Source organism: Schistocerca gregaria, chromosome 2, assembly GCF_023897955.1.
Source record: "Schistocerca gregaria isolate iqSchGreg1 chromosome 2, iqSchGreg1.2, whole genome shotgun sequence".
NCBI classification, from domain to species: Eukaryota; Metazoa; Arthropoda; class Insecta; order Orthoptera; family Acrididae; genus Schistocerca; species Schistocerca gregaria.
The window spans coordinates 480,314,520-480,341,459 of record NC_064921.1 but is presented as its reverse complement, the minus strand read 5'-3'; the positions used below and the strand labels follow the sequence as shown (position 1 = coordinate 480,341,459).

The following is a 26,940-nucleotide window of genomic DNA, read 5'->3' as shown; positions in this document are numbered from 1 at the left end:
CTCCAAATCTCTCGCCAATTGAAAATGTCTGGCTAATGGTGGCCGAGCAACTGGCTCGTCACAATACGCTAGTCACTAGTCTTGATGAACTCTGATATCGTGCTGAAGCTGCATGGGCATCTGTACCTTTTCGCGCCATTCAAGCTCTGTTTGACTCAATGCCCAGGCGGATCAAGACCGTTATTACGGCCTGAGGTAGTTGTTCTGGGTATTGATTTCTCACAATCTATGCACCCAAATTGCGCGAAAATGCAATCATATGTCAGTTCTAGTATAATATATATGTCCAATGAATACCGTTTATCATCTGCATTTCTTCTTGGTGTAGCAATTTTAATCAATCAGCTTAACATCTCATATATCAAAGTTGCTGACAAGAACAAAATACAGAATAATAGAAAGGAAAATTGAGAATCTGTTAATTGAGAATCAGATAATCAGATTGGCCTTAGGAAACGTCAAGGCTTTACAGAGGCAGTTCTGGCATTGCGCTTGATTATTTTAATTTCACATGATTAACACATAATTTCAGCTGAAAAAAGCTTGGGCCTCAGCACTGCAGATACCCACGTTAGGCAGCGACAAACAGTATAAACTTACTGAAAATTGAGGACAATGACAGATGGGTTAATTATGAGGTAAATAATTGGCTGTGTGCTTTTCGAAATAATCATCCAGCCATTCGCCTTACTCGAATTACGGAAAACGTGAAACCGAAATCAGGGTCTCCTAACAGGAGTCTGATCTCCACTCAGGCTGAATGCAAGACCTGTGTGCTAAACAAGCCCGTGACTTTTTATATAGTTTGCTGTCTACATTTGAATTACATGGATGGCCGTGATGAATATTTGTGTGTTGTGGAATTATGTTAAGAAAGAAACCAGGCGTTCTACGGATCGGAGCGTGGAATGTAAGATCCTTAATAGAGCAGGTACGTTAGAAAATTTAAAAAGGGAAATGGATAAGTTAAAGTTAGATATAGTGGGAATTAGTGAAGTTCAGTGGCAGGAGGAACAAGACTTATGGTCAGGTGACTACAGGGTTATAAACACAAAATCAAATAGGGTAATGCAGGAATAGGTTTAATAATGAATAGGGAAATAGGAATGCGGGTAAGCTACTACAAACAGCATTTTTCATTTTGTCATCAGTCTACTGACTGGTTTGATGCGGCCCGCCACGAATTCCTCCCCTGTGCTAACCTCTTCATCTCAGAGTAGCACTTGCAACCTACGTCCTCAATTATTTGCTTGACGTTTTCCAATCTCTGTCTTCGTCTACAGTTTTTGCCCTCTACAGCTCCCTCTAGTACCATGGAAGTCATTCCCTCATGTCTTGGCAGATGTCCTATCATCCTGTTCCTTCTCCTTATCAGTGTTTTCCACATATTCCTTTCCTCTCCGATTCTGCGTAGAACCTCCTCATTCCTTAGCTTATCAGTCCACCTAATTTTCAACATTCGTCTATAGCACCACATCTCAAATGCTTCGATTCTCTTCTGTTCCGGTTTTCCCACAGTCCATGTTTCACTACCATACAATGCTGTACTCCAGACGTACATCCTCAGAAATTTCTTCCTCAAATTAAGGCCGGTATTTGACATTAGTAGACTTCTCTTGGCCAGAAATGCCTTTTTTTCCATAGCGAGTCTGCTTTTGATGTCCTCCTTGCTCCGTCCGTCATTGGTTATTTTACTGCCTAGGTAGCAGAATTACTTAACATCATTGACATCGTGACCATCAATTCTGATGTTAAGTTTCTCGCTGTTCTCATTTCTACTACTTCTCATTACCTTCGTCTTTCTCCGATTTACTCTCAAACCGTACTGTGTACTCATTAGACTGTTCATTCCGTTCAGCAGATCATTTAATTCTTCTTCATCGTATCATTGATGTCCTTTCACCTTGTAAATTAATTCCACTCCTGAACCTTTCTCTTATTTCCTTCATTGCTTCCTCGATGTACAGATTGAAGAGTAGGGGCGAAAGGCTACAGCCTTGTCTTACACCCTTCTTCATACGAGCACTTAGTTCTTGATTGTCCACTCTTATTATTCCTCTTGGTTGTTGTACATATTGTATATGACCCATCTCTCCCTATAGCTTACCCCTACTTTTTTCAGAATCTCGAACAGCTTGCACCATTTTATATTGTCGAACGCTTTTTCCAGGTCGACAAATCCTATGAACGTGTCTTGATTTTTCTTTAGCCTTGCTTCCATTATTAGCCGTAACGTCAGAATTGCCTCTCTCGTGCTTTTACTTTTCTTAAAGCCAAACTGATCGTCACCTAGCGCATTCTCAATTTTCTTTTCCATTCTTCTGTATATTATTCTTGTAAGCAACTTGGATGCATGAACTGTTAATCTGTTTGAGCGATAATTCTCGCACTTGTCAGCTCTTGCCGTCTTCGGAATTGTGTGGATGATGCTTTTCCGAAAGTCAGATGGTATGTCGCCAGATTCATATATTCTACACACCAACGTGAGTAGTCGTTTTCTTGCCACTTCCCCTAATGATTTTAGAAATTCTGATGGAATGTTATCAATCCCTTCTGCCTTGTGTGAGGGTAGGTCCTCCAAAGCTCCTTTAAATTCCGATTCTAATACTGGATCCCCTATCTCTTCTAAATCGACTCATGTTTCTTCTTCTATCACATCAGACAAATCTTCACCCTCATAGAGGCTTTCAATGTATCCTTTCCACCTATCTGCTCTCTCCTCTGCACCTAACAGTGGAATTCCCGTTGCACTCTTAATGTTACCACCGTTGCTTTTAATGTCACCAAAGGTTGTTTTGACTTTCCTGTATGCTGAGTCTGTCCTTCCGACAATCATATCTTTTTCCATGTCTTCACATTTTTCCTGCAGCCATTTCGTCTTAGCTTCCCTGCACATCCTATTTATTTCATTCCTCAGCGACTTATATTTCTGTATTCCTGATTTTCCCGGAACATGTTTGTACTTCCTCCTTTCATCAATCAACTGAAGTATTTCTTCTGTTACCCATGGTTTCTTTGCAGCTACCTTCTTTGTACCTATGTTTTCCTTCCCAACTTCTGTGATGGCCCTTTTTAGAGATGGCCATTCGTCTTCGACTGTGCTGCCTACTGCGCTATTCCTTATTGCTGTATCTATAGCGTTAGAGAACTTCAAACGTATCTCGTCATTCCTTAGAACTTCCGTGTCCCACTTCTTTGCGTATTGATTCTTCCTGACTAATGTCTTGAACTTCAGCCTACTCTTCACCACTACTATATTGTGATCCGAGTCTATATCTGCTCCTGGGTACGCCTTACAATCCAGTATCTGATTTCGGAATCTCTGTCTGGCCATGATGTAATCTAATTGAAATCTTCCCGTATCTCCCGGCCTTTTCCAAGTATACCTCCTCCTCTTGTGATTCTTGAACAGGGTATTCGCTATGACTAGCTGAAACTTGTTACAGAACTCAATTAATCTTTCTTCTCTTTCATTCCTTGTCCTATGCCCATTTTCTCCTGTAAGTTTTCTTCTACTCCTTCCCCTACAACTGCATTCCAGTCGCCCATGACTATTAGATTTTCGTCCCCCTTTACATACTGCATTACCCTTTCAATATCCTCATACACTTTCTCTATCTTTTCATCTTCAGCTTGCGACGTCGACATGTATACCTGAACAATCGTTTTCGGTGTTGGTCTGCTGTCGATTCTGATTAGAACAACCCGGTCACTGGACTGTTCACAGTAACACACCCTCTGCCCTACCTTCCTATTCATAACGAATCCTACACCTGTTATACCATTTTCTGCTGCTGTTGATATTACCCGATAATCATCGGACCAGAAATCCTTGTCTTCCTTCCACTTCACTTCCCTGACCCCTACTATATCTAGATTGAGCCTTTGCATTTCCCTTTTCAGATTTTCTAGTTTCCCTACCACGTTCAAGCTTCTGACATTCCACGCCCCGACTTGTAGAACATTATCCTATCGTTGATTATTCAATCTTTTTCTCATGTTAACTTCCTATTAGCAGTCCCCTCCCGGAGATCCGAATGGGGGACTATTCCGGAATGTTTTGCCAATGGAAAGATCATCATGACACTTCTTCAACTACAGGTCACATGTCCTGTGGATACACGTTACGTGTCTTTAATGCAGTGGTTTCCATTGCCTTATGCATCCTCATGTCGTTGATCATTGCTGATTCTTCCGCCTTTAGGGGCAATTTCCCATCCCTAGGACAAGAGAGTGCCCCGAACCTCTATCCGCTCCTCCGCCCTCTTTGACAAGGCCGTTGGCAGAATGAGGCTGACTTCTTATGCAGGAAGTCTTCGGCCGCCAATGCTGATTATTTATCAAAATTAAGGCAGTGGCGGGGATCAAACCAGGGACCGAAGACGTTTTAGAATATGAATCAAAGCCGCTACCCCTAGACCATGGCTACATCCAACAACAGCATAGTGAACGCATTATTGTGGCCAAGATAGATACGAAGCCCACACCTACTACAGTAGTACAAGTTTATATGCCAACTAGCTCTGCAGATGACGAATAAATTGAAGAAATGTATGATGAAATAAAAAAGCTTATTCAGATAGTGAAAGGAGACGAAACTTTAATAGTCATGGGTGACTGGAATTCGAGTGTAGGACAAGGGAGAGAAGGAAATGTAGTAGGTGAATATGGATTGGGGCTAAGAAATGAAAGAGGAAGCCGCTTGGTAGAATTTTGCACAGACCACAACTTAATCATAGCTAACACTTGGTTTAAGAATCATGAAAGAAGGTTGTATACATGGAAGAACCCTGGAGATACTAAAAGGTTTCAGATAGATTATATAATGGTAAGACAGAGATTTAGGAACCAGGTTTTAAATTGTAAGACATTTCCAGTGGCAGATGTGGACTCAGACCACAATCAATTGGGTATGACCTGTAGATTAAAACTGAAGAAACTGAAAAGGTGGGAATTTAAGGAGATGTGACCTGGATAAACTGAAAGAGCCAGAGGTTGTACAGAGTTTCAGGGAGAGCATAAGGGAAGAATTGACAGAAATAGGAGAAAGAAATACAGTAGAAAAAGAATGGGTAGCTTTGAGGGATGAAGAAGTGAAGGCAGCAGAGGATCAAGTTGGTAAAAAGACCAGGGCTAGTAGAAATCCTTGGGTAACAGAAGAAATATTGAATTTAATTGATGAAAGGAGAAAATACAAAAATGCAGTAAATGAAGCAGGCAAAAAGGAATACAAACGTGTCAAAAATGAGATCGACAGGAAGTGCAAAATGGCGAACCAGTGGTGGTTGAGGACAAATGTAAGGATGTATAGGCTTATCTCACTAGGGGTAAGATAGATATTGCCTACAGGAAAATTAAAGAGACCTTTGGAGATAAGAGAGCCACTTGCATGAACATCAAGAGCTCAGATGGAAACCCAGTTCTAAGCAAAGAAGGGAAAACAGAAAGGTGGAAGGAGTATATAGAGGGTCTATACAAGGGCGATGTACTTGAGGACAATATTATAGAAATGGAAGAGGATGTAGATGAAAATGAAATGGGAGATAAGATACTGCGTGAAGAGTTTGACAGAGCACTGAAAGACCTGAGTCGAAACAAGGACCTAGGAGTAGACAACATTCCATTGGAACTACTGGCGGCCTTGGGAGAGCCAGTCCTGAGAAAACTCTACCATCTGGTGAGCAAGATGTATGAAACAGGCGAAATACCCTCAGACTTCAAGAAGAATATAATAATTCCAATCCCAAAGAAAGCAGGTGTTGACACATGTGAAAATTACCGAACTATCAGTTTAATAAGCCACAGCTCCAAAATACTAACATGAATTCTTTACAGACGAATGGAAAAACTAGTAGAAGCCGACCTCGGGGAAGATCAGTTTGGATTCCGTAGAAACACTGGAACACGTGAGGCAATACTGACCTTACGACTTACCTTAGAAGAAAGATTAAGGAAAGGCAATCCTACGTTTCGAGCATTTGTAGACTTAGAGGAAGCTTTTGACAATGTTGAGTGGAATACTCTCTTTCAAATTCTAAAGGTGGCAGGGGTAAAATACAGGGAGCGAAAGGCTATTTACAATTTGTACAGAAACCAGATGGCAGTTATAAGAGTCGAGGGACATGAAAGGGAAGCAGTGGTTGGGAAGGGAGTAAGACAGGGTTGTAGCCTCTCCCCGATGTTATTCAATCTGTATATTGAACAAGCAGTAAAGGAAACAAAAGAAAAATTCGGAGTAGGTATTAAAATCCATGGAGAAGAAATAAAAACTTTGAGGTTCGCCGATGACATTGTAATTCTGTCAGAGACAGCAAAGGACTTGGAAGAGCAGTTGAATGGAATGGACAGTGTCTTGAAAGGAGGATATAAGATGAACATCAACAAAAGCAAAACGAGGATAGTGGAATGTAGTCGAATTAAGTCGGGTGATGCTGAGGGAATTAGATTAGGAAATGAGATACTTCAAGTAGTAAGGAGTTTTGCTATTTGGGGAGCAAAATAACTGATGACGGTCGAAATAGAGAGGATATAAAATGTACACTGGCAATGGCAAGGAAAGCGTTTCTGAAGAAGAGAAATTTGTTAACATCGAGTATAGATTTAAGTGTCAGGAAGTCGTTTCTGAATGTATTTGTATAGAATGTAGCCATGTATCGAAGTGAAACATGGACGATAAATAGTTTAGACTAGAAGAGAATATAAGCTTTCGAAATGTGGTGCTACAGAAGAATGCCGAAGATTAGATGGGTAGATCACATAACTAATGAGGAGGTGTTGAATAGGATTGAGGAGAAGAGAAGTTTGTGGCACAACTTGACCAAAAGAAGCTATCGGTTGGTAGGACATGTTGTGCGGCATCAAGGGATCACCAATTTAGTATTGAAGGGCAGCGTGGAGGGTAAAAATCGTAGAGGCAGATCAAGAGATGAATACACTAAACAGATTCAGAAGGATGTAGGTTGCAGTAGGTACTGGGAGATGAAGAAGCTTGCACAGGATAGAGTAGCATGGAGAGCTGCATCAAACCAGTCTCTGGACTGAAGACCACAACAACAACAACGGAATTATGTTCCCACTGCGTTGCATAATCACGAAATGAAGCGAGAAGAAAAGGTGAGACATGGTGCTGGCACATACCCTTCTCCTCTCGAACAACATGCCGGGGACTTCCTGAAGCTACGAACAGATCCTCACCGAGCGCAACAAGCCCTTACTCCACAAGACACTGAGGAAAGTTTTGGTGTGTAGTCCCGGAATGTGGCGCACTGCCAGTGTTCAGGAGATTTACGCAACACCTTTTCATCCCTGATGTGGTGATGATAAGTATTTCTACTAGACAGATCCAAACCAGTTGCGTATAGGTGAAACATCATCACACTGACAAGCGTTAGAGAACTCGGCTACGAAAGGGGGTTTCAATCACCATAGTATCTGTATTTTCTATACTACTATGTCAACACAAGTCGTAGTTTAACATTGATACCAAAAATCTTGAAAAGTACTTGACCGATACACTTCAAACTTTTACACGAATCTAAAATTAAAAAAAAGGGATGGATCTGAGCATTATGGGACTTACCATCTGAGGTCATCAGTCCCCTATAACTTAGAACTACTTAAACCTAACTAACCTAAGGACATCACACACATCCATGCCCGAGGTAGGATTCGAACCTGCGACCGTAACAGTCGCGCGGTTCCGGACTGAACACCTACAACCGCTCGGCCACCTCGGCCGTCCTAGAATGAACATTCTGATGGGAATGGACTATATACTCTTCATTTATGCAATATATATATATATATATATATATATATATATATATATATATATATATATATATATATATATAATGAGGCGAAGCTGGTAACAAGAACGTCAAATGATTTTAACCGATTTACTTCAAATCTTTACCCCTTCTGACGGTCAAATTTTTAACTTTGTTTTCTTTTCAACGACGATAGCAAGGCATATAAAGCATTAGACAAATTCTTATCCATTACATCTAATTTCAGACAAAAGTTGTATGTACAACAATTTTTTTCCCCTTCCTCGCCGTCGTTTTTAACACAAAATAGGATGTTGCATATACATCGGCTTGTGATTAAAATACTACTACGGTAACTGAATCGTCCGAAACTTTGTAATCCTACCCGTTCGCGGATTAAAACTACCCGAAATATTGTCATTAAATCTACTATACCCACAGATGCAACAGCTGTAGAGGTCTCTGTCATGCCCTGTATACTAATGATCCCAACTTATGTACCTCCTATTCGTGTTATGTGACTTCTATTCCCAATGAAGATTTAGTTTGCATAACAAAAGCAAGGCTTAAGGTCAGAAGAGAGGTAAGTGGAAAGAGAGGTGGGAGGGGAGGGAAGAGGAAATTGTCATAGAGAGGAGGAGAAGGAGGTTTTGCACAGTGGAAGGAAGGAAGAAGGATTAAGAACGGAAATTGGCAAACAGAGAAGGAAATGGACAGAGAGAGGGGATGAGAGGATGCCCAGTTCCCGTATATACGTTTCTAGCAATTGCGAAGCATGGCCGGGTTGGTTTGTACATATATAAGATACAGTCAAAGCAAATCTAGACATATGGAAAAAGTAACTAAATTATTTACCATTCAAAACCTGTTAATATCTTAACATAACACTTATTGCACCTATCCCATTGTGAGAGTAGACAGTCAATGCCTTCATGGCAAAATCTTTGTGGTTGCCTATGGAATAAGGCGTGCATCTCTTCGTCCGAAACGCTAATTTCTTTCTTCAGGGTCCCAAAAATTTGGAAATCGCATGGGGAGAGATCGAGGATGTATGAGGGCTCCCTAGCGTAACTTCTGCAGCGAAGTCTACACAACTTTGACAACATCTGGGCGTGTGTTATCCTGCAACAGAATGATGCCGTCCGTCAACATTACTTGGATTTTGCACTTGATGGCGCACTTTAATTTTTGCAAAGTATCCACCTACCACTGTGAGTTAATTTTGGCACAGTGTTTTAAAAGGTCAGTTTGCAGAAGGCCTTTCCAGTCAAAGAAAAAGGTTATCATTACTTTCTCGGAACTGGCGTGTATGTTGTTTCGACTATGTCGCAGAAATTTCGCTTGGAAGCCGTTATTCAGCCTTCATGCATTACCGATATCTTCGTATGTGATTTTCATATTTTTGGAGCCCTGAAAGATATTTGTAACCATCGATCTACTCTGGACGAAAAGGTGCACGCTTGGATACGATCATAGTTCCGTGTGTGTGTGTGTGTGAAATGTTTGGCTCAGTTACGTAATGACGCACAAGTGTGCGTGTGTGTGTGTGTGTGAATAACTTGGCTCCTCAGTTATATAATAATACAAAAGTTTGCCTCTGTGATTTGATGAGAAAGATATGACTACCTGTGTGCACTGCGGCAATGCCCGTGACTTAACCCATGGGTTGCATTCTTCTTTGCATGGAAAGTTTACTTAGTGTTATCAGCGCCTAAAAATCAGCAACGCTCATTTTATGCGACTGTAACCACTATTATTTTAAGACGTGTAGTTTGAAATCTTCTTATAGCGTTGTCACTGATGGTCAGACGGCTTGGATTAGCATTTCCTTTACTGTTACAGTACAATGTACACAGTGTGAGATGGGCAGGAACTTTGTTTCTTGAGAGTGACTGCGGGGGAGGTTAGCTGCTGTCCGGAGACAGCTACAAGCAGCTTTCGCCACGATCGATCGATCCCAGACTTTTTGTCAATGCGTACCGCTTGACGTTTTTAGAAAATTGGGCATACCACTACAGCTTATCCACTTTTTAATGAACCATAAGAGGGTGAGGAAGGTTGAGTGACAACTGCCGCAGGAGTGATGAACGGTACGGGTGGTAGGGGGGAGGGAGAATTCTGTTATCATGCCCAGTGCTGACAACATACATATGGTTTTTGCCTTGTGCTGATCAACTACCATGTTGGCAGAAATGAGACACGCACAGTAATATCGTTTCATGGGAAGGTTATTTTACAGAGTTGTTCACGTTCACATGTCGTACTTACTTATAGCACATAATAAGAAATGAAATTAAGCTGGTTCTGATACAAGCAATCAATAAGTAAGAGACGAATGACATTTAAAACGCCTATTCAACCTTTACATCACAAATAATATAAACCAGTAGTGCAAGAGAGTCATAAACTGAACTTGGAATATAATAAATTAACAGCCAAAAGCAACAAGATTCACAATGAACTCAAGCTTTGATGGTGAATCAGACTTTAAAATCAGCACTTAGTCAGTTTTCAAATTTGGTTTTTGATGAATGAACATCTATATATTTCAGCTGGAAGTATGTTGCTGTGTCTTTGGTTCAAATGGTTCTGAGCACTATGGGACTTAACATCTGATGTCATCAGTCCCCTAGAACTTAGAACTACTTAAACCTAACTAACCTAAGGACATCACACACATCCATGCCCGAGGCAGGATTCGAACGTGCGACCGTAGCAGTCGCGCGGTTCCGGACTGAGAGCCTAGAACCGCGAGACCACCGCGGCCGGCGCTGTGTCTTTAATAAGAGTTTCAAAGTCTGCCTTGAAAGAGCTCACCGTAACTCTCAAGTCTTCTTCAACACTACATCTGTTCTTGTATTTATTTTTAATCTACAACAACACGGAAAAGACACTTTCACACCTTTAAGTAGTGGAAGTCAGCATCAGAAATTTCATCCTTCTGTACCACCAGTGGTACGCATGTCACCGTCTGGGAACAACTGCACTTTAAGAAAAAAAAACATTACCCATTACTGAAGCTGTCAGACTCAGAAAGGAACCCAATATGCATCACTAACAATTTTTGATCATTTGCTCAATAATCTAAAATGTCTGACAGGCAGCAAATCTAACCTAAAATTATTTGTTTTGGAAATTTCCTTGCCGGCCGCGGTGGTCTAGCGGTTCTTGGCGCTCAGTCCGGAACCGCGCGACTGCTACGGTCGCACGTTCGAATCCTGCCTCGGGCATGGATTTATGTGATGTCCTTAGGTTAATTAGGTTTAAGTAGTTCTAAGTTCTAGGGGACTGATGACCACAGATGTTAAGTCCCATAGTGCTCAGAGCCATTTGAACCACTTTTTGACATTTCCTTCTTCCATAGACGAACTTTTATCTAAAAACTCCAAATGCAACTTCATCCGAACAGGCCTCGGAAGACCCAATAGTACCGACCTACTACCGTGCCATTCTCAACCACTAGGCGTCACTGGATGCGGATATGGAGGGGCATGTGCTCAGCACTCCGCTTTACCCGCCGTTGTCAGTTTTCGCGGCCGCAATCTAAAAACGTATAGCCTGTAAAGAATTAGTACTGTAGTATAGTTTTACGAACAAGACTGCAAAAGAATATCTTCATTAATTATAAGAGTAATCGCCTATAAACCAATCCATTCCACAACACTCCGATAAAAAAATCGTTAAAATGATCATTGTAACATATAACTTATTAACTCAGATTTCTGCTCTGGGCTGCAGTGGCTTTGAGGGCCTGCGACGAATGCTGTTGTGGTACCACTACTATCTCTTGCGAAACCTGAGATCACCGACTTTGGTGTGTCTTTTAATGCTCCATATCAGACTTGTTCGTCTTTACTCGAAAGTGAATGACAGACAGTAGCGAGATCGCGCGTCTTTAAAGGGAAGGGGATTGTACCGTTTGTCCCTTAACAACGTACATTTAATGCTGTCTATGAGAGACATGACATCTAAGCGAGCATGGGAGACTTAGTCAGTTGGAAATGCTACGTTGTGTATCAGTTTTCCTGGTGCCATTTGCAAGAAGTACCGATAACACACAGCAGATAAGTTTGTACATTAAATTATTCATTTGTGTGGACATATTGCCCGTTGTCGCTTTACAATTCCTAAGGGTATTTTTTCTCCGTCTCACAGGCGTGTTTCGCATTAAAGTAAAGCATCATTAATGGTTTGTAAACTTAAGTTGTAATTGTTTTTAATTACATACCACTGACGGCTCTTTACTTCAAAAAAAGCGAAACGCATCTGGTCGGAAAAATACGCATTTCCTTGTAGTTGTTGCGACGGAACAAAAATACCGTCAATAACTTTGTACATGTTACTATGTATGACTATTTCCAGATGTGGGACGACTTGTCCGAAACTAGTAACCGTAAATTAAGGATTTTTCTCACAATACCTTCCACACAGCCACAAAATAATAATAGTGTTCCTTAATTAAGCTTTGCCAGAAACTTGGCATTTGTATCACGGCACTGGGCTCGTCGCATATCATTTCATAAAGGCATCTATCGAAATAGAGATCGGTAAAACTTAAGAAACAAGGGCAGCGGTTTTAATTTAAACAAGACTTGGGATCTGGCACTCAGTTTATTAACTTGTCGCCGGCCACATCATCACTACTCCTCAAGCCCCCTTGCGGTATGTGACACGGGCTACTTTTTGTGTACCACTGCCACTTCTCCAATTTCCTGTACCATTCGCGAATTTTTAGTGGGAAGAACAATTGCCGGTAAGCCCCGCGACGGCTAGAATCTTCCACGTTTTATCGTCATAGTCTTTCCGTCAGATATATGTAGGACGAAGTAGTATATTTGTCGATTCTCCTACGAATATTCGCTCTCAGAACTTTTGACAGTAAACCACACCGTGAGGCACAACGCCTCCTTTGCAGCGTCTGCCACTGCAGTTGGCTGATGATTTTCGTAACGCTGTCATGCTTACTAAATTAACCTGTGACGATACGCGCTGTTCTTCTTTGGATCTTCTCTATTTTCTCTGTCGATTCCATCCAGCACTGGCCCCATATTGACGAGCAGTATTCCAGAACTGGTCGAAGAAGAGTTTTGTATGCTATTTAGATCGTTGATGGACTACGTTTCCCTAGGATTCTTCCAAAGAGTCGCAGTCTGGGATCTCTGCCTTCACGGAATAAAAGTAAGGATTCCGACAAATAAATGAGCATCAGAGGGTGTACCGGGCTGTAAATAGCGTCGCGACACCAGCAAATAGTACGCATCTGCTTGGGGTTCAGAAAGCGACTGCCTAAGACAGCAATGCTCGCAGGACGCGAAGAAGACGACTGGGACGGTCGCTGAATATTCTACATAAAATTAAACAACTCGGATGAACGCCCAAAATTACATCGTTAACGAACAGATCAAGAAAAGCTGAATAATAACATTACTAATTCTTATAAAAAAATTGTGGATATTTTAGTAGCCGGTCGCTGTGGCCGAGCGGTTCTAGGGGCTTCAAACAGGAACTGCGCAGCTGCTACGGTCGCAGGTTCAAATCTTGCCTCGAGCATGGATATGTGCGATGTCCTTAGGCTAGTTAGGTTTAAGTATTCAGAACGAAATTTTCACTCTGCAGTGGCGTGTGCGCTGATATGAAACTTCCTGGCAGATTAAAACTGTTTGCCGGGCCGAGACTCGAACTCGGGACCTTTGCCTTTCGCGGGCAAGTGCTCTGCCAACTGAGCTACCCAAGCATAACTCACGCCCCGTCCCCAAAGCTTTACTGCTGCCAGTACCTCGTCTCCTACTTACCAAACTTTACAGAAGCTCTCCTGCGAACCTTGCAGAACTAGCACTCCTGAAAGAAAAGCTAAGCCACGTCTCCGCAATATTCTTCTCAGTTTTAATCTGCCAGGAAGTTTCAGGTTAAGTAGTTTTAAGTCAAGGGGAATGATGACCTCATATGTTAAGCCCCTTAGTGCTCAGAGCCATTTGATTTGATATTTAAGCTCAGTCCCTCTAAATTGTTTCAGGAGTGGTACAATTTTGGCGATGATCTGTACGTGGGTCACGAAATAAACGTTATTAAATGCAGTCACCGGTCGATGACCCTGCAATAGCTTGAAAGATGTTTCAAGTAAGAATAAACGTGTGAAAATATAGATCATGACTAGTGGCAGTTTCTCCTCGCATCATCATCAGTACTTTGGCCTTCGTTAAACCTCAAGCACTTACGTCGTCGTCTGTGGGGAAAGCGGGCTGGCTGTCGGAGAAGATGTCACTGTCTTGCTGGTGCTCGTACAGCGGGCTGCTCAGCGCCGTCTGGTAGCCTTGCGAGTCCTGGTAGCCGGGGTAGCCGGCAAACCCGTACTGCTGGTAGCCGTGCTGTGGGCACGACGGGTCGCGCAGCGATTCGGGCTGCCAGTCGTACAGCCCGTCAGGCGGAACCTGCGGGCAAGCCACATCGACACCACAAAATCTGTCAGTTGCGATTCGTGTCTGCAGCTATCTCCATAAAGCAGGAGTATCTACTGAGCGAGCTACCATACCGCGCATGTGACCAACATCAAATCAAAACAATCACCTGATGTTGGTACGATGATATTGTATGCGATTTGCGCCAAGACCGAGTCCTTAATATTACATGCGCTGGCCTTGTTTCTGAACATTTATTTGTTGGTAACAGCACAGGTGTCGAAAGGAACAGTAGTATCTTTCAGTGATAATGCCATTTTTCGTATGTCTAAGGAGCAGTCAAATGAAAACGAGATAGGTGAGCGACTTTGGAATGATACATAAATTTATGGAGATAACATTATAGAATCGGTACATGTGTGATTTTGTAGCAAACAACCTCAAGTTTGATCCACGTGGTGCATCAGTGCCCCTTCCGCCACCAGGAGCTCCAGCGTAGAACACAATTAAAATAGCTGCTTCCACTAGTGCGGAGCGAGCTCACTGTGTGTTTTGGTTTCATGGTACTCTTTAATTACTAAGATCGATGAAGATGACCGCGATGGGACCCTTTATTACCAACAAGACGGTGCACCACCTCATTTCCTCATGAAAGTTCGAGGTTTCCTTGATAATCGCTTCCCAGGTTGGTGGACTGGCCGTGACGAACCAACTGCATGACCACCTCGTTATTCAGACTTGACACCACTGGATTTCTTTATAGGGGGTTTCATTAAAGATGTATGTACCTCGCGTACCAAAGAATTCAGCAGACCTGAAAAATCGAATTTGCGCTACTGCTGCACAAGTTATGCCGTATTTGCTGCAACGAAGAAACTGATTACCGATGGGATCTTCACTTAAAACTTCCGGACTCATAGGACGTGATCGAAGTATAAAACTCTCTCCTGACGTTTCGTCTCCGACTGCGGGAGACATCCTCGGAGGTAAAACGGCGAACTGCGAAGGGAACTCGAGGAAGCGCTGATTATATAGGCAGTGCAGAGGGCGCCACTGTCGATCACGTGGCGTCGGCTATGAGATTGTCTCTGGTAATGCCACCATTCTCGATTGAAAGTAATCGATCGACGCGCTTGCGGTGCAACGCTGACATCCAAATTTTATCCAGTTTAACACCTTCGTCTTTCCTGTTAAAATTATTACGATGTTTATCAATCTCGATAGCCTCTCTATACAAGCGTGCATAATAATGCGAGGTTTTTGATATGACGCTCATCTCGCTGAATTATATTTTATGATCACCTTCCTGGTGAACATGTTCCGCTACGGCAGATTTATCCGTGTGACCCAGGCGGCAATTTTTCTTATGTTCAACAAGACGGGTGTTCACACTTCCCTTTGTGGTACCGATGTAAACCTGTCCACAACTACAAGGAATTTTATATACCCCCGGTGTAGCCAAAGGGTGTCGTGCATCTTTTGCCGACCTAAAAAATTCCTTTATTTTCCTGGTGGGTCAGAAAATAGTCCGATGGGATGTTTGCCGCATCACAAATGATAATCACGTGGAATCCAAAATGACACTTGACACTTCTATGTGAAATTTGAGGTTATTCGCCACAAAATGACACGCCTACCGATTCTGTAAGTTATGTAAATAAATTTCTATATTATTCCGAAGTTGTGAAGCCCTTTTCGAATCGCCCTTTATACTTAGAAGGGGGTGGACGTTGGTAACGCCGGTAGGGGTGTGTGTAGAAGTGCGGTCTATTACGAATCACGAAGAAATAGCGCGAACGTTCAACATTGTGCAATCTGTCTACTACACTTGAGGTCAGCAAGTCGTGTGTGCAGCCGAGGAACAGCGAGGTGTAGCGCTGTTTTTGACTGCGGAGGGAGCGTCGGGAAGTGAAATTCATGTCCGAATGTCTGCCGTGTATAGCGAACAGAGAACGTCACGCGCACATGTGTTTTCGCGGAATAAACGATTTCTAGAAGGTCGGGTACGTTGGAAGATAGCAGTTGGCCAGGACAGACTCATCACCCCTTTCTGTTATTGCGGTGGATGCTGCCGTCAGAAGTTATCGACGGCGGGCTGTGGAAGACATTCGGTTCATGTTGAGCATCACTCACGGTAGCTCTCACGCCATCATGACAAAATATCTGAAGTTCTGGAAAAGCTGTGTGCAGTGAATTCCCCACAGCTTGATGGAGGAGCAGAATTTGAACAGAATGTCGGAATCACTGCAGCACCTGGAATGATATCACGAGGAAGAATATTGTTTCCTGTCCCGTATTGTCGAGGAAGATGAAATATGGTGTCAATTTGAGCCAGAGAGCAAGCGTCCGACCCAACAATGAAGCATACTGATTCCCCAGCTCCGGGAAAGTCATAACGATCTTTTTCTTTGACTTCAGGGGACCGCTGCTCATTGATATTCTAGAACACGGTGGCACAATTAACACACAGCGGTGTCTGGACACTTTGCAAAAACTAAAGTGAGCCATCAAGTCCAGACGTCCAGGAATATCGACAGACGGCTACATCCTGTCACGGAATAATGCCTATCCACATGTTGACAATGTTGTTACGAGCACGCTGCAAAAGTTTCGCAGGGATATCTTTACACTTCCTCCATTCAGCCCCAATCTCTCCCCATGAGAGTTTCCATGTTTTTGGATCCCTGAAGAAAGACATTCGTGACCGTATATTTGCTTCGGACGAAGAGGTGCACGCCTGGGTACGCTGAGGGTTTCGTAGGCAACGGCAACGGCAAACATTTTCCCATGGAGACACTGACCGTCTTGTCTCAAAGTTAGGTAAATGTATTAACAGTTAAGGCGATTGCTTTCGAGATAATAAACAGTTTACTTACTTTTTTCCATCTGACTCTAATTCATCTGACCGTCCGTTATATTAAGTGCAGTATTTAAAGGTGTTTTGTCTTTTGTTCAAACATTAGCCTTTGTTTACCTGCGTAATTTTAGATTTCTTTTTATATTGTATTTTTCGAAATATTGTTTAACTTTTGTGTCTTGTGTACTTGTCTCTAGACCTAAATTTTTGTTGCTGAGATATCGATAAATTTCCTTATAAATGCGTTTAATGTGTTTTGTCAATCAGTAGCTGTACACTTAAGGTACTATACAACTTAAGTGTATAACTGTAGCGATATACAGTTTACCTTGGTTAGTTGGCTCAGGTTCCATTTTATTTGTAAACAAATATAAACTCAAAGTGTTTGAGCTATCATAGAAAAGTTTCTTTTGGGTTGCAGTGCAGTTGTTGTGGAAGATGGCTTCATGAGGGGAACGAAGTGGCGTGGAAAATTGTGAAAGTAAAATAGATGAACAGTAGGAAAATATAAGGGCCCTTAAGGCAGAGCTTGACAGTTCTAGGGCACAACAGGAAATATGGGAGGAAAACAGTAACGACATGTGGAAAGTGACAGCAGGAAACAAAGTCCACAGGAGGATATCAGTATGTGATAGCTTTGTCACAGGCACGAAAAACTGAACTGCCTTTCTATCTGAATAGGAAAAGGAAGACTCTCGGGAAGATGTAGGATAGCCAAGGCACAGCATGCTTTCGTCAGGAAACCAGTAGTTTCAGAAAAAGTAATAAAGAAGATGATAGCCCTGATATTAGGTAGTAGTCATGGAAGAGGTGTAGGCCAGTTGCTACATGAATAACTAGGAAATGAATTCCAGATTACAAATTTTTAGGATTAAATGCGAGTCTTAGCTAAGAGATAGAAGATATAGTTCTGCAAAAAAGGAAGTTCATGTTGTAATGATGGGTGAAGCAGGAGTCAGTATTGACAGGGACCATGGTTGCAGCATCTTGGGTGACCAGAGAGAGATAACTTCAGCAACGAGCAGTACCAATGTTAATTTTTCCCCTATTTTCGGGCGTTGATAAGTCCCATTTGAACAGCTCTGACTCCATCTTGACCCATAAGATGGAATCAGATCAGCTGCTTCTATTAGGTGTGGCATCAAACATAGGTTTGACTTCTGTTGATGCTATTGACAGGTGTGTAATTTTACAAAGCTTGGCCTACATCTGAGCGGAAATGGAAAAGGCAAATTGGTTGGGTTGATAGTATAATCTTTAAAAAGGGGCACTGACACTTATGGGCGTATCGCTGCCGTCACTGGTGGTGAAGTCAGCACTTTTTGATGATAAACTAAGATTCCATACTATCAGCTTTAAAATGACTAAATATAACAGAAAATTAAAAGATTAAAATATTTGAAGGTAAAGCAAAAAATCAAAATAAACTTACTGCATCAAAATATTAGAAGCTTGAAAAAATAAAATCAAGGAGCTTCCGACTTATTTAAACGAACTGCAACCTGGTAATCATGAATGTGTAATATGTGTTTATGACCTTCATTTGCTAATAGGTAGAGGATATGGATGGGTATCACTTGGTATCCAGTTCCTGCGGGTCAGATATGGAGAAAGGGAAATAAATATAAAAACATTGATACCCTTACATTTTGTCAATAATAATAGTCACAATATATAGGTTTCCATGTGGTAATTTTGAATTATATGTGGAATATCTTAATTTCCAAGCATAATGAGATAATATTAAGTAGAAATTTTAATTTAAATTTTCTGAATCACATCTATTCAAGAGTTGTACTGCGTCCCTTGCTATTTCGTATAATGTAGCACCAATGATACAGTTTGCAACAAAACCTGTGGGAACCATCAACACCGCTATTGACAACATTTTAATGAGTGCCATATGCATCAAACTGCGAAGTCATAGTGTGGTTCCCATTGTTAATGGCCACTCAGAACACGAAGTTGACTGCTGAAATTGAGTATCAAATTGCATGTCATAAATAAAAATAATTGGATAACTACAAGAGTAATAAATGAGAAAGAAAACAAGAAATTTAAGACGAATTTGCGAAATACAGACTGTAAAGTTGTGCACAATATACATAATAATGTAAAGTGTTCCGTAACATTGTCACTGAGTACTTTAAAAACTGTTTTCCTGGGAAATTAACTGGTGAAAACACTAAATTTAAATATACGCCGGACTACAAGCGGAATGAGAATTCCATGCCTATCTAACAGAAAATTTTACTTGGCATTAAGAGGCACAGATGAGGACAGGGTGCAATATAACTCTAAAATACTAGACAAAGTCTTCAGTGCATCATAAGGTATGTACCTTCTAGAAAAAATAAGATCAACCATAAAACAAGATCAACCATCAAAAAGATGAAAACTATGTGTAACATAGTAAAAAGTGAGACAAGAAGCACAAATCAAGGAAATGAAGACATTTCTTTAAAGACAGAAACTTTTAATACCTTTTTCTGTTAGTAGCAGATAATTCAGATTTGGGCTTTTCCTTAGCAGATGGCTTAAAGTTTCTAACAAAAGTATTCCAAAACAAGTGTGACCGAACCCAGCTTCATTCAACAGCGTGAAGAAAAGTTTTCAATGTTATCAACTCTAAAAAAATTACTGTTCAAGTGGTTATGAAGGAATCTGTAGTAAAATAAAGAATTGTTGTTCAACTGAAATTCGTAATATATTGAGTTACTTGCATAATGAATCGTTTCACACCTGTGTTTGCTCAGAGAGACACGCATACAACTATCAAACCACTTCGAAAAGAACTACACAAAATGCTAGTACAGAATTACTGGCCCATCGCTTTCCTGCCATTATTTTCAAAAAATTTTGGGGCGATAACGTGCAATGGACTTTACACATATTTAATACAGACAAACATACTCAGTATCAAACTGTATGGATTTCAAAAATGTCTGTCAACTAAATAGGCTGTATTTAACTTTATAGATGATACACTAGAATCAATAAATCACAAATTACGACCATTAGTGAAACTTTGTGACTTCCCTAAGGCTTTGAAATGTATGTAAAAGATATACTAACTCTAAAGTATTACAGAATAATTTGAACAATAGGTTCACGATTTTTATCTTACCTGAATGACAGAAATAATGTGTTTTTGTTCCCTATCAGTTGATAATGACAGGCTTTCAGAATTTGAAGCAATCAGACATGGAGTACGAGAACGTTCGATTTTTCTGAAATACATGTATAACATTTCCACTGCCAATTTTAGAAGACGAAAATATCGTAATTTTTGCAGGTGGTACAAGTAGAGGAATAAAAAATAATACCAGACTCTTTACTCAAAAGGCAGCTAATGAAATATTTGAAAAAATTAAAAGATTGTTCAAGGAAAAGGGATTATCGTTGAATTTTGACCACACTCAGTGCACACGGTTCAGTGCTTCTGACAAAACTTCACAAGCTATAAAAGAAGTTTCTCAAACAGTAAAACACGAGAATTAGAAAAGTTAAGATTTAGAAATACAAATAGATCATAATCTCAGTTAGTAAACCGACTGCCTAAGATTAATAAAGTGCATTGGTGCAGCCATGTTTTCAGTACGCGTGACTACATAAATAAGCGATTTAAAAATGAAGAAACAGTTTTATTCTGTATATTGTCATTCACTAATGAGTTAAGAAATCATTTTATGGGGAAACTTAAGTAATTGGAATAGTATTTTTAGAATAGAAAAGTGTGCTGTAAAAATTATATCTGGTGTTAATTCAGGAACGTCCCGCAGATACCTCTTCAAAGAACTCGATATTTCGACAACTGCTTCACGATTTACGTAGTCGTCATTTCCTTTGTCATCACCAATACTTCTCTTTCTACGAAAGATAGTAAATAAGCGAACGTAACACCAGTACCAGGACCATCGGTTGATGAATGAAGGGATCGCATTGTTAAATCTAAAAGTCTATGGCTTCCAATTACTTAATGCTGCCCCTATTTCGACATCCTACACATTGGTCAGGAGGCCCGAAAATAGCGTAGTGAAATGCTGAAACTGGTCGTATAAATTACATTCAAAATATTGACGGCTGAAGGTGTTTTTAATTTTACATTATAATGTAATACACATGTATTCAGCAACCTAACAGAGCACATTAAATGTCATGAAGATAATTTAGTGGATTTTAGGACTGAATTAAAGAATGTTTCATGATACAATGCTGGCTTTTGCAGTCAGTTTTTACGTCTATAGTGATTTTTGTTTTACAATTATTAGGCCATGGTCGAAGACAGAGAAGTACGCTTTGGACCATGGCCTAATGCTCATAAAACAAAAATCACAAAGGACAAGTGAATTAAAGAACTTTCGCATTAAAGTTAACTATTTTATATTTTACATATTACGAATATTTTATATATTATGTATATTTCGTATATTTTAATAAAACGAACTTGACGCTGGTGTAATATTCTACAACATTAATTGTTTATTTTACAAACGGCTTTCGTCTGTTACGCCATGGTGAGGTAAAAAGATAAATATGTCTGGCTGTGAAATTTTTGTGGAACCAATAATTTTAAACTAGTGCCCTGACAGAATATCTCAGTTGGCTTCCAAAGATGATACTTATTAATGTTTGATTCAGGACTCAAATGGAAGGAATTATTTCAGCGAAATTATTGAACTTAGCTAAAATGTATGACACATTGAATAAAGAACTATATAGCAAATTACAACAATTGTTCTGAGTAGAAAATAAACTGAACAAGGAACATTGGTGGCGTGTTCCAAGAAGCGGTTGAAAAAATAATGTCGATTTTAAAAGGTCCTATAGTACCAACAAGCCAGATTAAGCAGATAGATGAAGCAAATCTGAGTAGAAATCTGAGTAACTGAAATAAAGGAAAACGCAGCGTCTGAATACGAAGGGTAATTTACAATATGGTCTAGATGGGATTGTGCGTAGTTTCTGCAGTTAGAAGTGGCGAGTGAGGGAACTGTATCTGATCGTTCAGTACTAAGTTTGGGAAAATGGACATACGTTTATTAATTTCCATTATTACAAGGTAGTTCATCTTCCTCCCTTTATGAACGTGATATAAGAGTTCTTGTTGCGCCTTGTAATTATGGCCTTCTTTAAGCAGGTGGTCTGCAAAAGTTGTCTCTTTTTCTAAGTTTCCAACTTATTTGGTGTACCTTCACCCCTACCAGACTGACTTATATGGTATTTGCCACATTTACAAGTGCTTTTGTGTATTCCCTCTTTTCCAAAATTGAAGTTCTGTCTTTACCATTGGCTAAACTGTTCAGTACTTTTGCGGCCGCGGAGGTCTCGCGGTTAAGGCGCTCAGTCCGGAACCGCGCGACTGCTACGGTCGCAGGTTCGATTCCTGCCTCGGACATGGATGTGTGTGATGTCCTTAGGTTAGTTAGGTTTAAGTAGTTCTAAGTTCTAGGGGACTGATGACCACAGATGTTAAGTCCCATAGTGCTCAGAGCCATTTGAACCATTTTTTTCAGTACTTTTGTTTACATAAAATTTTGTTTTGAACTACGTGGATTTAAGCTTTTTGGCCACATTCAGAGAGACATTACCTCAATAAGAAATCATGCAACATTTACTGAGATCTTGATGTGGTTGTTCGAGAAAAGGGTAAAGAAGGGAGGACATCCATTGCTTCTGCTATTTATGTATTATGGAGTCTACCGAGGTAGGAATGTAGCCATTGTTTAATGGTATGTGTCTGATTATATTTAATTCAGTTTGAAAGATGTCATCATTCATGGCGATAGATATAAGCTGACGTATTACTGAATGAAAGCCAGCATGTTTATGGGAACCAGGTGCTGAGAATTAGTAGGTATTACAATGGCTCTGCCAGTAGTATTCCAATAAATCTTGGAAGTATCAGTGTGATAACTGATGTCTATCACTGATGTCATTGAATTTATGGAGTTGCCTCCAGATTGCACTGTGAATTTAATACTGTTGTGTTTAGAATTTAGCTGCTTGAAAAATATTTCAAGCTGCCTGTTAGTACCTGTCCATAAGTACAACACATCATCAATATAGCTAAACCAGTATCCAGCCTCTGAAAAGAGTGGGTTAGACCATAGTTACAAGGTGCAACATGAAGTTTTACATCACATACATAAAGGGAGGAAGATGAACTACGTTAGGGAACAATGGAAATTAATAAATATGCGTCCATTTACCCAAGCTTAGTACTGAATGATAAGACACAGTTCCCTTACTGGCCACTTCTAACTGCAGGCACTACCCACAATCCCATCCAGACCATCTTGTAAATTACACCTCTTACTTAGATGCCCCATTTTTTCTTCATTTCAGTCACTATAATTCCACTTGCCTTGTTAAAAAAATTCACTTTGTCTAATCACATTTGCTTCATTTGCCTGCTTAATCTCACTTGTATATCTTACCCTTGTAACAGCTCACTAAACTTCATTTTTCAATTTATTTTCTACCCAGAACAATTGTTTTAATTTGTTTAATGTGCCACATATTCTAGCTAAGTTCAATAGATTTACACGGCATTTTGTCTTAGGTAATTCCTCTCATATCAGAGCTAAATCAAACATTAGCAATTATCATCTTTGGTATTCAGCTCAGATACTTTGTAGATGCACTACTTTAAAATTTTTGATCCCACAAAAATTTCACAGCCACGCATATTTATTAAATGATAAGTATTGTAGAATATTACATAGAGTCCTTTGTGTTTTCGTTCACAATAAAGAACTTTCTATTTGGCAGTACTTTCTACTTCACTGACGAGCAGGTTCACATAATCTCTGAAACTGTTCGTTTTAGCTTAATGTATAATCAGAAGTAGCACTGTCATACAGTAGTTTAATGTCATTTCATTGTTTTCTACCGAAATGTACATGCTTTATTTCGTTACACATCCCAGAGACCAAACTCTGTGGTATCCATTAAATACGTCTAAGGCAGTGGAATGTTGACATATTGCAGTTGACCTTTATCTTGTGTTCTTCAGCTGACGTTTGTCTGACATCGACTCAATTACCGAAGACAGAAGCCAACAGGCAAATGTCAACAAGCGGCCGTGAAGGCATGAATAATGATGTTTTGTAATGTTGCTGCTACAGATGAAATACGAAATTCGCTATAGGAGGAATCGTTACTTTTCAAAGGGAAGTACCATAAAGTCTAATTACAGTCACCATACTAGCAAAAGGCGCTGTAGGAGTAAAATAATAATAATATAGTGTGATTCAACGGCCTGTAGCAAGTCTTGCACTTTAGCCACTCGAGAATTCATATCCTACCCCAGTAGTACTACCAGGAAAAGGGAGTATTCAGTTTAACATGGAATCAGAAGCTCGTGCTGTTCTTGGCGAATCTACACATTATTGACACATGACGCTAGTCTAGAAGTAAACTGAACTACAGAGCTACTATAAATGATTCATTCATTATCAAAAATTCTTTATTTTCTAAAGTATTACTTGTACAAATACGACTGATGCATGAGTAGAACTCAGCGAGTTTACATTGTCCCCACCAGATGGAGGTACGAATGAAGTGTCTTGACGAAATGGTTACAAACCAACAAAAGAGCTTTTTCGTGTTTGAATGTGTGAGACATTCATCTGTTACAACAGTGCACCGTGCGTTCAGACGGAATTACGGAAAAGGGCCGCAAGGTAAACAGAGTACTATGCGCTCGCATCGACAAATAAGAGATACTGGTAGTCTCTGTAAACAGGAAACTACCGGCCGACTAAGTGTGCCGGTGCAACCGTGGAAAAATAAACGGTCGGCGCAAGCCACGAACATGGATACAACAGCAAACAGTGTGGAAGATTTTGCGACGGCGGTTTCATTTTAAGCCGTACTGTGTGGAGATCGTGCAACAATTGAAACTTGAAGATTATAGCTTGCACCTCCAATTTTGCATCGCAATAGTGGAAGCACTTGAGAATGAACATTTCGAATTTAAGCTGACATTCAATGACGAAGCTACCTTCCATTCATCTGGAATGGTTAATTGCCACAATGTGAGAGGTGGGGCACTGAACATCCTCATGAAATTACGCCGCACGAACAAGATTCCCCGAAGGTTAATGTCTTTTGTGCAGTGTCACAGACGAATCTGTATAGGCCGCTTTTCTTCTGTGAAAAGACTGTGACGGGTACCTATTTTCTTGATATGAAGAAGTTGCGGTTGTTTCCACAACTGACTGCTGTTCCCGAGAACTTTATCTTTCAAGAAGTAGCACCTCATCATTGGAGTCTCGACGTTTGTCGCTACCTAAACGACGAACTTCTGCATCCCAGGAATGGGCGTGGTGGTGAAGATGATGCTCACTTCCCTTGGCCCTCCAGGTCACCTGACCTAACACCTTGTGACGGATAATTTTGGAGCTACATTAAGGAATGTGTTTGCGTGCCCTCGCTGACGAGAACATTAGAACAGTTCAGAGAACGCAACACTGCTGCTGTGATGACCGCTAACAGGATGTTGCTGCATAATGTATGGAAAGAACTTAACTGACGCTTGGACGTATGTCATGTGACCAGAGGGGTACCCATATACCACTTGATGAGTTAAAAATTGAAACTTGGTGATCTTACGGTTCTATGCATATATCAGTCATATCTGTACATAAAATAGTTTGAAAAATATAGAGATTTGAAAACGGATGAGTCATTTACAGTAAACCTGTGTGACGTGGCTTTGAATGGGATTCGATCCCGCGACCTTTCGGTATCCAGCGCGCTTTACCACTTTTGTTTCTTCATTTTCTTCGTTACTGTTCTCATCACTTGGTCTGAGCGGACTTCACGTGACATCCCTTCAAGATCATAACTGTTTTTTTTTTTTTTTTTTTTTTTTTTTTTTTTTTTTTTTTTTTTTTTTTTTAGAAGGTCTCCATCTCTGACCGAATACGCTGAGCTACAGTGCCGGCGGCACTAGACCGACAGCCCTCAGCGCTTTATGTGTAGATTAATATCGTTTCATATGGTAATAAACAGTTAATATCTCTGGGACAATTTATGTACCTACTTGGCCACATATTTACGAGACAAGTGTTAGATGAGAGTGTACTGCTACTCAGTCCGTTGATGTGATTGTTACTACTACCTTTGACTGGAAGACTGAGCATGTGTGATTAACATTTGAATTTCCATAACAATGAAAGAAGATTAAACTTCACTGCATGCCAAAGCTCCAAATTCGATGTTTTTGGGACAATTTCACTTAGGTGTGCTAGGAAGCTATTTTGCAAGCCCACTGCAGCCTACGTTACTAAAACAAAGACTATGCAGGACGTTCAAGTGCAGTGGAAATCCTGCAGAAAAAGATGTGATATCCTTTGTTTCCTTATAACAAGAAAGCGATATACGTGCTGTGACACTTATCTCAAACGAGTGAAAGATTCTATTTATCTCTACGGGGTTTAAAGCCAGATCCATTCAAGACGCCAAATTGGAATTAATAAGACACCAAGAAAGGCGTGTACAAAATACATAGTACTTTAGAATGGGATCTGTCTTTACTAACGATGTGATGGAACTCAAAATCTGCAGAGAGTTATTAACACACTTCGCGCCCCATTATAATCACGGGACTTTTATAGACAATGTACACTGTCTAGTCAAAAGTATCCGGACACCTATTGGTGAACATTAATATACACCATTCGTATTTATGACGCCTTTAGCTCTGCTGGGGACACTTTTAAAGATGTGTCTGAATATCTGTGGATGAATTGAGCCCCGTTCTTCCACAGGAGCAGAAGCCAAAGAAGGTATTGTTGTTGGACACTGTGGTCTGGAGCGAATTCAACTTTCAGCTCGTCACAAACGTGATCCATTGGGTTCAGGTCAGGACGGTCCACTTAAGGTATGTTACTGCACGCTAACCTTGCCG

At 40.5% G+C, this 26,940-nt stretch overlaps 1 protein-coding gene and 1 non-coding gene across 3 annotated transcripts in view; both read right to left on the bottom strand.

Moving 5' to 3' along the window:
• Positions 1 to 26,940, bottom strand: part of LOC126336191 (uncharacterized) — a 52,079-nt gene that overhangs the window by 5,470 nt on the left and 19,669 nt on the right. For both annotated transcript variants that reach the window (XM_049999697.1, XM_049999698.1), the window contains exon 3: positions 13,985 to 14,197. In XM_049999697.1, coding sequence (XP_049855654.1) covers positions 13,985 to 14,197 — 213 coding nt within the window. The remainder of the gene's footprint in view (positions 1 to 13,984; positions 14,198 to 26,940) is intronic.
• Trnas-cga (transfer RNA serine (anticodon CGA)) lies at positions 13,430 to 13,504 on the bottom strand. Its single transcript has one exon. It is a non-coding gene; the product is annotated as a tRNA-Ser (tRNA).